We start from the raw sequence: 14,682 nt of genomic DNA, 5'->3' as shown, positions 1-14,682 counted from the left end.
CACACACACACACACACACACACAGCACAGACGCACTAGAGAGCTATAGCTGATGTACCAGCTGAGTGTCTCTCTCACACACACACACACACACACACACACACACACACACACACACACACACACACACACACACACACACACACACACACACACACACACACACACACACACACACATACACACACACACAGCTGTCCTCTTTCTAATAGGCTTTATATAATAGGTGGGTCTATTTCTGACAGTGTACCATGGGGAGATGAGGCCGACACCCAGTCTCCATCTCTGCACGCCGTGCCAACTATACCGCCTAAACCTAGACTAGCAGGTGACAACTAGGCTACTGTGTGTGCGAGAGATAGATGGATAGATAGATGGGAAAGGGAGAGAGAGAATTTTATGCGCGTGCCTTTCAGTGTCAGGCAGCAGAGCTGGTGTGTGTGTTGGAGATACAGCGTGTGGGTGGAGAGAGAGGCAGCTCTGTGCCGGTGTCTGACAGATAGAAAAGCGAAAGGCGCGTAGTGGAAACCAACCGTGACTCACTCAAAAATACACATCTAAGAAGAGCCGACCAGAGCATCTGAGGAGAGATTTGACACGGACACAGCGCTCGAGGAGCTCCTGGTTTACCAATCATCTCCCACGAGGTAAAAATAAACACACACTCACACTGTTTACTGAAGTGGCTATTGATGTTGTTGTGGTTGATGATGATGTTGTTATTGTTGTTTATGTCGCTGTGCTATCGAGTTGTGCTGTGTCTTCGCCTTCGGGTTGTTGCCGTTTTTATAGATAAGCTTATATCCATGGGTTAGTCATCCCCCGGCCAAATGGCTTTACCTATTTTCATACTGAGGGCTGACAGACCACATGGTCAGTCAGATGTTGTTACTAAATGTGTGCTAAATGTCCACAAACACCAGATACTGGTTTTGTCCTTGACAATTCATTTATTTGGACAAGTTTTGCTGAATGGGCCCTGTACGCAGGCTACCTTCTCGGTTTACCAGAGGAATGATTAGGTCAAACAGCAACTGAAATACGTGGTGAACTGGCAGTGAGGTTGTGTGCTCCTGTCCTCCCAGAGAGCAAAAAATAAAGAAAAAGAGCGTGAGAGGGGGAAGTAGAGAGACAGAGAGGGAGAGAGAGGAAGACAGAGGGAGAGAGTTAGAGGGGGGGGAGTAGAGAGACAGAGAGGGAGAGAGAGGAAAACAGAGAGGGAGAGAGTTAGAGGGGGGGGAGTAGAGAGACAGAAAGGGAGAGAGAGGAAAACAGAGGGAGAGAGTTAGAGGGGGGGAGTAGAGAGACAGAGAGGGAGAGAGAGGAAGACAGAGGGAGAGAGTTAGAGGGGGGGGAGTAGAGAGACAGAGAGGGAGAGAGAGGAAAACAGAGGGAGAGAGTTAGAGGGGGGGGTAAGGAGAGAGAGGTTTAGTTGACAGCCCAATGAAGGTTGTGAGCAGGAGGTCTATAGGGGTAAAAATATCATGTGTCTTAGCTCAGCCAGGGCACAGGAATGCCACACACACACACACACCCTGAATAGTAGCTTGACTGGCCACTATGGTTATATCAGCTCTGTCTCAGTGGGTCAAGTGGATTCTACAGAGAAATATGATATACACATACAGTGCATTCATAAAGTATTCAGACCCCTTGACTTTTTCCACATTTTGTTACGTTACAGCCTTATTCTAAAATGGATTCAATAAATGTTTTCCCTCATCAATCTACACTCAATACCTCATAATGACAAAGCGAAAACAAGTTTTTTTAAATGTTTGCAAATGTATTACAAATAAAAAACAAATACCTTATTTACATAAGTATTCAGACCCTTTGCTATGACACTAGAAATTGAGCTCAGGTGCATCCTGATTCCAATGATCATCCTTGAGATGTTTTTACAACTTGAGTGGAGTCCACCTGTGGTAAATTCAATTGATTGGACATGATTTGGAAAGGCACACACCTGTCGATATAAGTTCCCACAATCAGAGCAAAAACCAAGCAATGAGGTCGAAGGAATTGTCTGTAGAGCGCCGAGACAGCATTGTGTCAAGGCACAGATCTGGGGAAGGGAACCAAAACATTTCTGCAGCATTGAAGGTCCCCAAGAACGCAGTGGCCTCCATCATTCTTAAATGGGAGAAGTTTGAAACTACCAAGATTCTTCCTAGAGCTGGCTCTAGGAAGGTCTGATGAAACCAAGATTGAAGTCTTAGGCCTGGATGCCAAGTGTCACGTCTGGAGGAAACCTGACACCATCCCTACGGTGAAGCATGGTGGTGGCAGCATCATGCTGTGGGGCTGTTTTTCAGCGGCAGGGACTGGGAGACTAGTCAGGATCGAGGGAAAGATGAACGGAGCAAAGTACAGAGAGGTCCTTGATGAAAACCTGCTCCAGAGCGCTTAGGACCTCAGGTTGGGGTGAAGGTTCACCTTCCTACAGGACAACAACCCTAAGCACACAGCCAAGACAACACAGGAGTGGCTTCGGGACAAGTCTGAAAGTCCTTGAGTGGTCCAGCCAGAGCCCGGACTTGAACCCGATCAAACATCTCTGGAGAGACCTGAAAATAGCTGTGCAGCGACGCTCCCCATCCAACCTGACAGAGCTTGAGAGGATCTGCAGAGAGGGATGGGAGAAACTCCCCAAACACAGGTGTCCCAGGCTTGTAGCGTCATACCCAAGAAGAATCAAGGTTGTAACTGCTGCCAAAGGTGTTTCACCAAAGTACTGAGTAAAGGGTCTGAATACTTATGTAAATGTCGTTTTTTTACATTTGCAAAAAATTCTAAAAACCTGTTTGTGCTTTGTCATTATGGAGTATTGTGTGTGTGTACACTAATGAAGAAAAAAACAATTTTAGAATAAGGCTGTAATGTAATAAAAATGTGGAAAAAGTCAAGGGGCCTGAATACTTTGAGTGCACTGTATGTACACGTGTGGCCCCCAGTCAACCATGACTCTGGTTGACCAGAGGTTAGCCCACTGCAGGTACCAAGTGTTGTTGTTGGCGGTACAGGGTCGGACACAACATTATACAGATTTTTTTACTTTTCCCCCCCAGAACTACACTGAACAAAAATATTAATGCAACATGTAGTGTTGGTCCCATGTTTCATGAGCTGAAATAAAAGATCCCCGAAATGTTCCATACAAACAAAAAGCTTATTTCTCTCAAATGTTGTGCATAAATTTGTTTACGTCCCTGTTAGTGAGCATTTCTCCTTTGCCACGATAATCCATCCCCCTTACAGGTGTGGCATATCAAGAAGCTGATTAAACAGCATGATTATTACACAGGTCCACCTTGTGCTGGGGACAATAAAAGGCCACTCTAAAATGTTCCGTTTTGCCACACAACAATGCCACAATTGTCTCAAGTTTTGCGGGAGCGTGCAAATGGCATGCTGACTGCAGGAATGTCCACCAGAGCTGTTGCCAGAGAATTGAATGTTCATTTCTCTACCATAAGCCGCCTCCAACATAATTTTAGAGAATTTGGCAGTATGTCCAACCAGCCTCACAACCGCCAACCACGTGTAACCACGCCAGCCCAGGACCTCCACATCCGGCTTAGTCTGAGACCAGCCACCCGGACAGCTGATGAAACTGAGGAATATTTCTGTCTGTAATAAAGCCCTTTTGTGGGGAAAAAACTCAGATTGGCTGGTCCTGGCTCCCAGGCTCACCCATGGCTGTGCCCCTGCCCAGTCATGTGAAATCCATAGATTAGGGCCTAATTTATTTCAATTGACTGATTTCCTTATATGAACTGTAAGTCAGTAATAAAATTGAAATTGTTGCGTTTATATTTTTGTTCAGTATAGTTTAGTAGGCTACTCGATATGGGTGCAAAACCACTTTTTTTGCAGGTGAAGAACTGGTAAGTAACCTTTTCTCTCCTCGGGCACAGGGGCAGTTGGATCAGCAGATGAATGATGGTGCACAGGCCTAAACACACACACACAGGTCCCTGTGTCCCTCCTCCATCTGTCACACTCCAACAAGCGTGTCACAGTTTCTGCAGTGTTCAGCTAAAACTCTCCTCTCTCCTCCTTAAAGCCTCCCATAAAGCTCTGTTACCACGGTGATCAGTTCAACCCAGCAGCCATATGCTCCACTCTCCTCTTCCTGCAGATTCTACACTTTCCCTACCCTCTTTTCCATCCCTCTTTTTGAGCTTTCTCTCTGATCTCTCTTTTCATCACTGTTTCTCCCCATCTTTTTCTGTATCTTTCTCTCTCCCATCTCTCTCTGTCCATATCCCTAAATCTCTTTACCCCTCTTTCTGGATCTATATAATACACTTTCTTTGTAGCCATGGCTGTGTCCCAAATGGCACCTCTATTTCCTATGCAGTGCACTACTTTGGACCAGACACTACATAAGGAAATGGGTGCCATTTGAAACACAGATCACGTCTGCCCAAACTATTTATTAGACAAACTGCTTTAGACTCAACATTAGTAATCATAACTCTAATAGCGCGGTATTCCATAAATAAATTACCCCTATGACCCTGTGGTGTTACAGGAATAAGTGTCCTCTATGACCCTGTGGTGTTACAGGAATAAGTGTTCCCTATGACACTGTGGTGTTACAGGAATAAGTGTTCCCTATGACCCTGTGGTGTTACAGGAATAAGTGTTCCCTATGACACTGTGGTGTTACAGGAATAAGTGTTCCTGTCCAAGGGGTTGGAGCGTTGGCCGGAATGTGGTTTTTCCCACCAGTGGGATCAGGAGCTCAGCTCGGAATTCTGGGAATATTGCTGCCGGCAGATCAGATGATGTCTCCCACAGCTGCTGTTACTAAGAAAAGCCTAAGAATACACACGTTACGCATACACTCACTGAGCACACACATTTACTATGTACACACACGCTCATGCACACACCCTTAGACCCAACCAGGCAGCCATGGAGTGTGTTGAACAGGGGGTAGGAGGTTAGAGAGAGGCAGCATATGTAAAAGCCGTTCTATGGGATCTGCAAGTGACATTAAGTAGGTGTGTATGTTTATATCAGTAACTGATGTGTGTGTTTTGAAGTTTTCAGAGAGGATGTCTGAAGCGATCGTCCCAGAATCCTCAGGGCTGAGGTCATGTAACGAGTTATGCCCCTCCGCTCTGCCATCCTCACCCCCCCTTGCCACAGAGGATGAGTGTCACCATGACAACAGAAAGGTGGAGCAGCAGGTAAGACTTGCGACTGAATGAGGTGTTGTTATTATAGATCTGATAGGTGACATGACTGGTGGTCCCTGAGGAATGCCATGTGATGTCACTGTGTGATGATTTGTCACATTTTGTCCCACAGAAACCCGTCAGTAACCAGGGGCAACCAGCCAGGAAGAGAACCAAGGTAGAGTCTGTTTCTGTCACACACCTATGTAGAGCCATATATATCACTGTTGTGTATGTACACTGTGTCAGACTTGATTTAGCCCCGGGTGGGCAGGGTTTGCACTTCTGAGGCTATTTCATTGGTTAATGTTGTTGCTTGTTTCAGGCCAAAGGCAGGTTGGTGAGGAGCATGGCTGTGTGTGAGGAGTCACTCCCACCATCCTCTCCTGACACCACCCAAGACAGCCAGGTAACACACACTCACACACACACACAAAACACGCACGCACAACACACACTCTCTCATAACGCATACACACAGACACAAAACACGCGCACAACACACACACATAAAACACGCACGCACGACACACACTCTCATAACGCGCACACACAGACCCAAAACACGCGCACGCAAAACACACACACATACAACACACACACACATACAAAACACATGCACACACGCACAACACACACACATCATGTGATGTTTGATGTTTTAGAGCTCTGTTGAAGTCACCATGCTGCCAGGTTGCCATGACAACGAGGAGGAAGAGCAGAGCAAAGAGCCAAACGTGCCCACGCTAATTATCTCAGACACCAGTCAGGAATACACAGACTCTACAGGGATTGACCTGCACCAGTTTATCATCACCACCCTGAACAGCAACCCCAGGTACAAACAACTCTGTGTGTGTGTGTGTGTGTGTGTGTGTGTGTGTGTGTGTGTGTGTGGTGTGTGTGTGTGTGTGTGTGTGTGTGTGTGTGTGTGTGTGTGTGTGTGTGTGTGTGTGTGTGTGTGTGTGTGTGTGTGTGTGTGACTGCTTAGCTGGCAATGATGTCATGGTAATAATATGACGTCATGGTGTTGTCATCTTTCAGGGACAGGATGATGCTGTTGAAGCTGGAGCAGGACATGATCGACTTCATCACAGACAACGGGTATGTGTGTGTGTGTGTGTGTGTGTGGCCATCATTTTTTTTTAATGCAAATATGATTTACTGTATTTACTTCAATGTGTTGTCTAAGCAGGACTGTCATCCCCTCCCATCTTCTCTCTCCCTCTCTCAGTCCCTATAAGAAATTCCCTCACATGTCTTCCTACCATCGTATGTTGGTCCACCGGGTAGCAGCCTACTTTGGCATGGAACACAATGTGGACCAGACTGGCAAATCTGTCATCATCAATAGCACCAGTAACACACGCATGTAGGTAACTCTCTCTTCTCTGTGGTATATCAGTACGCTTGCAACAACAGGATCGTCGGTTTGATTCCCACTGGGGACACCCATACAATAACGTGTGTCCTCACTACTATAAGTCGCTTTGGACATAAACGTGTCTGCTAAAGGACATATTATTGTTGTTGTATTATTCTATATTTCTGTATGTGTGTAGACCAGAGCAGAGGTTTATGGACTATGTCCAGGAGGAGAGAGGAGAGGAGACTCAGTGGAGAACCATACTGAAGAGAGACAACGCAGAAGACAACCAGGTAGGTAGCTCTCTCCCTCTTTCCTGTCTGTCTTGTCTGGTCTGGTCTGGTCTGTCTGTCTGTCTGTCTGTCTGGCTGGCATGTAAGCATTATATAAGCTTGCATATTTGGGCAGCTTTTAGAGGTCCTTGTCAGAGTTCCAGATTTTCAGATGTTGTGTTCTTATCCTGCCCCCACCAGGCGAGGCTCCACCCACTACGCGAGGAGAGGCGGAGCAAATCAATGGAAGAGAGAGAGGAGGAGTACCAGAGAGCTAGAGAAAGGATATTCAACCAGGAGGTGTATACACACACACACACACACACACACACACACACACACACACACACACACACACACACACACACACACACACACACACACACACACACACACACACACACACACACACACACACACTCTCTCTCGCTCTCATATCTTATTCTTTCTTCTGTCTTCCACAGCCTGCCTGTCCCCAGGAGACCAGGTAATATTGTTTTTATGTTAGACGTAAATAAAGTTGGGTTGACGGTTTTTTTATGTTCCACAATGGACGGTTGTAATAACATTGTGATGAATAACTGATTGTGTGTTGTTATTGCAGGTCTATAGAGGATGGTAGCCCCCATGCTGCGACCCAGAGAAGGCAGCTCTTTAGGTGAGTGTGCTCTCGACTGGTGGCTGAGTGGTACTGAATCTTGACCGTACCAGTAGCGTTTAGCTGAACACACTACCGGGCCTTTAATGACCAGTTTACATTCTAAATCAGTTGCTGGTCTGTGTGTCCTTCAGGGGTACCAGGGGTAACTCGGGCTCAAGCCGACAGAGCAGCACAGAGACTGACTATAGTCGCTATAGTAACTGGAGCAGCACTGACTCCGGTCGCTATAGCAACGACCCCCGACCCTGGAGCAGCACAGACTCAGACTCTGCCTATCAGAGGCCAAACCCCACCCCCAAGGCCCGACCAGCCAATCACAGCTGGGACGCACGAGGTAGAGAAGACAATCTAATTTAATTGAACTACGATCCTGATCCTTTTCCATGTACTTTAATGTCTACCTTCTCTCTATTTCTCCCTTCTCTCCCTTTACCTCCTTCTCTCCTCCTCTCTCCCTTTACCTCCTCATCTGTACTTTAATGTCTACCTTCTCTCTATTTCTCCCTTCTCTCCCTTTCCCACCTTCTCTCCTCCTCTCTCCCTTTCCCACCTTCTCTCCTCCTCTCTCCCTTTACCTCCTCATCTGTCATCTGTCTCTCCGTATCTCTCTCTCCTAGATGACCATGCCCCCACCACAGGCTCCAACTACCTCACGGTGCCCATGGAGAACGGGATTCCACCAGGAAGTATATTACTGAACCCACATACAGGTACACACACACACACACACACACACACACACACACACACACACACACACACACACACACACACACACACACACACACACACACACACACACACACACACACACACACACACACACACACACACATACATACATACATACATACATACATACATGCACACATACATACATACACACATACATGTATATGTGAAAAGGGAATTGTGAGTTTAACCTTGACCTCTAACCCCAGGCCAGCCCTTCTTGAACCCAGACGGAACTCCTGCCATCTACAACCCCCCCGACCCCCAGCAGCCAACAAGAAGCCAGCCTCAGCAGCAGGCCCCTCTGCCGCAGCAGCCAATGGCTGGCCACACAGTCCCTCAGGTACAACACTGATTGCACAGTAACCAAATAGAATTTGTATACAAATACAATAATCTACCTATTCATTAGTTATACTAAATGTATAAACAGTTCTGGCCACACAACCCGATTGGCCAAATTGTGTTCCAGCCGTGTCAATAATAGCAATAAACGGAGCCCGTTTTTGTAATAGAAGACTGGCAATAACAACGCTTTCTCTCTCTTTCTCTCAGGTGGTTCAATATTCGTCCGTCTCTTACCCTCCCCAGCAGTTGCAATACTCTCCGGTACTAAGTTTGTTCATGCATGTTTGTTTTTGTGGATATAACAGTGTATGCATGAACAGTATAAATGTATTGTGTCTGTCTGCGTGTCTTTGTTAACGTGCTCTCTGTGGTCCTCAGAGCGAGGACCCGTCGTCCCAGTTTGGTCACATGACTGTGAGCTGTCAGCCATTGGGGGAAGCTCCGTCTCTATACCCTCCCTTAGCCTCTCCCACACAGAGTTATGTCTATACGGCCCCTCCCCCTCCTCACAACCCCCCCAGCTACTGCCAACCCCCTCCAACTCAGGTAGGAATAACACAACACAGTCACAATAGAATGGTAGAATAGTACCATGTGTTGACATGATGTTGAACTCTGTACTGTAGGTGCCTGTGTATTACTACTCTACTACTCAGTATCCTACCTCAGCACCCCAAAGACCTGCCACACCTACCCAGGCCATACAGCCTACAGGTACGTACGTGTGTGTGTGTGTGTGTGTGTGTGTGTGTGTGTGTGTGTGTGTGTGTGTGTGTGTGTGTGTGTGTGTGTGTGTGTGTGTGTGTGTGTGTGTGTGTGTGTGTGTGTGTGTGTGTGTGTGTGTGTGTGTGTGTGTGTGTGTGTGTGGGGGGCGGGCAGTAGGGAGGGGGGCCGTTACACTGTAAGAGATGTAGTCTGTGGTCTCACAGTGAACCGGTCTCTTTTCCTGCTGCTTCTACTCTACAGAGAGATCCTGATTTGCTGCTAGTCCTCCATTTGTCAGATATTACAGCAAATGATACAGCTTTGAATTAGCTTTAAACAAACAAGCAATTGATTGATGTTTTATGAATAATCTGCTGGGCGTTTATCTGTCTCTGTGTGTATTTGTAGGTTACTCTCCTGTCGTAGCCAATCAGCAGCAGAGCTACCAGGGGATAATGGGTTTGCAGTTGCCTCAGAGCCAAGCCCAAAGATTGCTGGGTTCTTATCCACCTGGCTCCTCCCACCCATGTGGTGTAACACAGGTAACTATGACAACCAGTGTCATATACTTAGTGGCCATTTTATTAGGTACACCACCCTGTTCAACGAGAAATGGTGAGTCACGTAGATGTGGCTTGCCATATAAAGCAGGCAGACAGGCATCGAAGCATTCAGTTACTGTTTGATTGAATGTTAGAATGGGCAAAACGAGTGACCCAAGTGATTTTGAGCGTGGAATGATTGTCGGTGCCAGGCATCCGGTCAGCGGCAGTCCTGTGGGCGAAAACAGCTCCTTGATGAGAGTACAACAGTGGTGTGTAAAACGGCACCTCGAAACGCACAACTTGTCGGACCTTGTCACGGATTGGCTATTGCAGCAGACGACCACACCAGGTTCTACTCCTATCAGATAACAACAAGAAGAGGCTCCAGTGGGCACGCCATCACCAACTGGACAATTGAGGAGTGGAAAAACATTGCCTGGTTCAACGAATCCCGGTTTCTGTTGCGTCATGCCGATGGCAGAGGCAGGATTTGGCGTAAGCAGCATGAGTCCATGGACCCATCCTGCCTGGTGACGGTGATGTAATGTTGTGGGGAATGTAAAATGTATGTACACATGACTGTAAGTCGCTTTGGATAAAAGTGTCTGCTAAATGGAATATATTATACCAAATGAGCAACATTTCCATGCCTTGAAGAATTCCGGCTGTTCTGGAGGCAAAGGGGGGTCCGACCTGGTACTAGATGGGTGTACCTAATAAACTGGCCACTGTAATTCCTCAGTGTTGAATTAAAGTTGCAGTGTTGTCAGGCTACTAATCAAATCTGTGCCTAAATTGAATCTCTCCCTCTTTCTTTCTCCCGCAGGCTGGTGTGGGGGTATCGTACCCCCAGACTGGTCTCATGTCGCGGGGTGAGGGGGGTTACTGCTGCATGGTATCTCCAACCTGTCCCCCTGGTCCGATACCCCCTCCCCCTCTACACACCGGCTGCCATGCCTCCAGCTGTAGCAACATCAGCAGCCAAGGTTGGGCGGGCAAATACTGACACACGCGCCCCCACCCAACCTAAACTTACATAACCCCCACACATATATACACTTGACCTCCCTTCCCCCCCACCTCTACTTGCACAACCCCACTGGACTGTGTTCAGATTGAGATGCAACCAGTGTTCAAACTGTTACACACACACACACACAGTATACCACAGGCAATCTATTGTGCCAAAGCTGTATCAGAGGTACTGTACTGATTTAAAAGCATAATTGATATACTCCAGTTGAGTTTTGTATGGATATGAAATGATTCTATATATGTATTGTAGTGTTTGAGCAGAATAAACTGATGTGGCTGATTTGACAGGTCACCTTTCTAACGGCTGTGGTCTCTTTCACATTGAGTATTTGATCTGATTTTCTAATCTACACTCTGCTGACATTGTTACCATTGATTGTATCACAATTATTAAATTGTTGAACGGATGTTTTTTTAGATTTTCTTTAACATTTGATAGATCCAGAATGTAATTCACAGAGAGCAATTTATAACAATAGGTCCTACACTTATCAAAAATATAAAATGCAACATGTAAAATATCTCAGATATTTTCCATATATCTCTCAAATTTTGTGCACACATTTATTCACAATTGCATTTTATTGATGCCAATTTGAGATCCTGAGGCCCATTTTCATGCCATTCATCCGCAGCATCACCTCATGTTTCAGCATGATAATGCACAGCCCCATGTCACAAGGATTTAGAAACAATTCCTGGAAGCTGAAAATGTCCCAGTTCTTCCATGGCCTACATACTCACCAGACATGTCACCCGTTGAGCATGTTTGGGATGCTCAGGATCGACTTGTACGACAGCATATTTCAGTTCCTGCCAATATGAAGCAACTTCACAGCTGTTGAAGAGGAGTGGGACAACATTCCACAGGCCACAGCCTGATCAACTCTATGCGAAGATGTGTCGCGCTGCATGAGGCAAATCATGGTCTCACCAGATATGGACTGGTTTTCTGATATACACCCCTACCTTTTAATGTATCTGTGACCAACAGATGCATATCTGTATTTCCAGTCATGAAATCCCTAGATTAGGGCCTAATGAATTTATTTCAATTGACAGATTTCCTTATGAATTAACTTAGTGAAATTGATGCATGTTGGGTTTATATATATATATATATATATATATATATATATTTCAGTATATTTACACCTTTTCTCGTGGTCCTGTCTCCAAAGTCTTGTCTTCACTCTTAAGGGTCAGTCGAGGAGTTAGTGGTTAGGGGACAGTAGGCTCTGTACATCTGTAGTAGATGAGGACACCCACTACCATAACCACTGCTGTCCCTTTTGCAGAAAGGAAAAGAGTGATGTAAGCTTTTAAAAAAGACAAAACCACTCTAAGACATTTCGTATGTGGCAATTTTTTTGTTCACCCTTTCTGATCAGTATCTAGCTGTCTTTCTCTCCCTCACTCACTTTCATGGTCTCCATCACTAACTCTCTCTCACACACACACACACACACACACACACACACACACACACACACACACACACACACACACACACACACACACCACACACACACACACACACACACACACACACACACACACACACACACACACACACACACACACACACACACACAAACCTTTACTGATACAACATGGTCAATGATGAGACAAACACAAATGGATAAAACACACACACGTTCTGCCTGGCTTCTGTCAGTGCGGGGGAGACACCTCACAACTCCCCTCCCCCCCGTCTTTCAAAATGCAAAGGGATGTGAGCTGTCTGCTTGGCAATTTTGCTTCATGGCACCCTACAGGTGGCCAGTCGGCATTGGTGAGTATAGGCCAGGAAGTGACCCAGGAACACAAACACTGCCATCTATTTCCATAAAAGGACATAATACACATCACAGTATTGAAGTAAGCAAAGCAAAACTTAGTATACGTGACCGACCAAAGGGGTTATCATCCTCACTCGAATCCCACCGCACCTTCTCCACTATGCAATCTGGTTTCAGAGCTGGTCATGGGTGCACCTCAGCCACGCTCAAGGTCCTAAACGATATCGTAACCGCCATCGATAAGAAACAATACCGTGCTGCCGTATTCATTGACCTGGCCAAGGCTTTCGACTCTGTCAATCACCACATCCTCATCGGCAGACTCGATAGCCTTGGTTTCTCAACTGGTTGCCTCGCCTGGTTCACCAACTACTTCTCAGACAGAGTTCAGTGTGTCAAATGGGAGGGCCTGTTGTCCGGGCCTCTGGTAGTCTCTATGGGGGTGCCACAGGGTTCAATTCTTGGGCCAACTCTTTTCTCTGTATACATCAATGATATTGCTCTTGCTGCTGGTGATTCTCTGATCCACCTCTACGCAGACGACACCATTCTGTATACTTCTGGCCCTTCTTTGGACATTGTGTTAACAACCCTCCAGACGAGCTTCAATGCCATACAACTCTCCTTCCGTGGTCTCCAACTGCTCTTAAATACAAGTAAAACTAAATGCATGCTCTTCAACCGATCGCTGCCCGCACCTGCCCACCCGTCCAGCATCACTACTCTGGACGGTTCTGACTTAGAATATGTGGACAACTACAAATACCTAGGTGTCTGGTTAGACTGTAAACTCTCCTTCCAGACTCACATCAAACATCTCCAATCCAAAATTAAATCTAGAATCGGCTTCCTATTTCGCAACAAAGCATCCTTCACTCATGCTGCCAAACATACCCTCGTAAAACTGACCATACTACCGATCCTTGACTTCGGCGATGTCATTTACAAAATAGCCTCCAACACTCTACTCAATAAACTGGATGCAGTCCATCACAGTGCCATCCGTTTTGTCACCAAAGCCCCATATACTACCCACCACTGCGACCTGTACGCTCTCGTCGCCAAACCCACTGGCTCCAGGTCATCTACAAGATCCTGCTAGGTAAAGTCCCCCCTTATCTCCGCTCACTGGTCACCATAGCAGCACCCACCCGTAGCACGCGCTCCAGCAGGTATATCTCTCTGGTCACCCCCAAAGCCAATTCCTCATTTGGCAATCTCTCCTTCCAGTTCTCTGCTGCCAATGACTTGAACGAACTACAAAAATCTCTGAAACTGGAAACACTTATCTCCCTCACTAGCTTTAAGCACCAGCTGTCAGAGCAGCTCACATATCACTGCACCTGTAAATAGCCCATCTATAATTTAGCCCAAACAACTACCTCTTCCCCTACTGTATTTATTTATTTTATTTATTTTGCTCCTTTGCACCATATTATTTCTATTTAACTTTGAACTTTCTTCAAACTACAAATCTACCATTCCAGTGTTTTACTTGCTATACTTTATTTACCTCGCCACCATGGCCTTTTTTTGCCTTTACCTCCCTTATCTCACCTCATTTGCTCACATTGTATATAGACTTATTTTTCTACTGTATTATTGACTGTATGTTTGTTTTACTCCATGTGTAACTCTGTGTTGTTGTATGTGTTGCACTGCTTTGCTTTATCTTGGCCAGGTTGCAATTGTAAATGAGAACTTGTTCTCAACTAGCCTACCTGGTTAAATAAAGGTGAAATAAATAAAATAAAATTGTGACTAATTTCATCAGTTAACAATTTGGATAACTCTCACACACGCGCAAGCACACACACACACACACACACTCACACACTCACAGGAGGAATGTATTTTTCAGTTTCCATGATCTTTAATAAAAAGGCAGCCATAGTGAGATGAGTCAGTGAGTCTATTGGTATAGAGACAAAAAGCATTAAAACACAGAATACAAGACCTAGATAGGCCTGGAGGTGAGACAGATCTATAGAAATACTCAACCTAGATAGATCTGTCTCTACTCC

At 45.9% G+C, this 14,682-nt stretch overlaps 1 protein-coding gene across 1 annotated transcript; it reads left to right on the top strand.

The window, feature by feature from the left end:
- Positions 1-187: 187 nt before the first annotated feature.
- Positions 188-11,157, top strand: arpp21 (cAMP-regulated phosphoprotein, 21). Its single transcript, XM_029732320.1, has 19 exons — positions 188-647; positions 5,058-5,204; positions 5,326-5,370; positions 5,518-5,601; positions 5,858-6,030; positions 6,237-6,296; positions 6,427-6,564; positions 6,755-6,851; positions 7,032-7,130; positions 7,295-7,317; positions 7,435-7,488; positions 7,623-7,825; positions 8,109-8,201; positions 8,433-8,566; positions 8,779-8,832; positions 8,950-9,117; positions 9,198-9,285; positions 9,685-9,818; positions 10,648-11,157. Exons 2-19 carry the CDS (start codon positions 5,070-5,072, stop codon positions 10,825-10,827), a joined length of 1,962 nt encoding a protein of 653 aa, XP_029588180.1. The 5' UTR covers positions 188-647; positions 5,058-5,069; the 3' UTR covers positions 10,828-11,157.
- Positions 11,158-14,682: the final 3,525 nt, after the last annotated feature.

The sequence above is a fragment of the Salmo trutta genome, chromosome 34, assembly GCF_901001165.1.
Source record: "Salmo trutta chromosome 34, fSalTru1.1, whole genome shotgun sequence".
In the NCBI taxonomy this organism is placed as follows: Eukaryota; Metazoa; Chordata; class Actinopteri; order Salmoniformes; family Salmonidae; genus Salmo; species Salmo trutta.
Note: the sequence above shows the minus strand (reverse complement) of the source record. Positions and strands in the feature narration are given on the sequence as shown.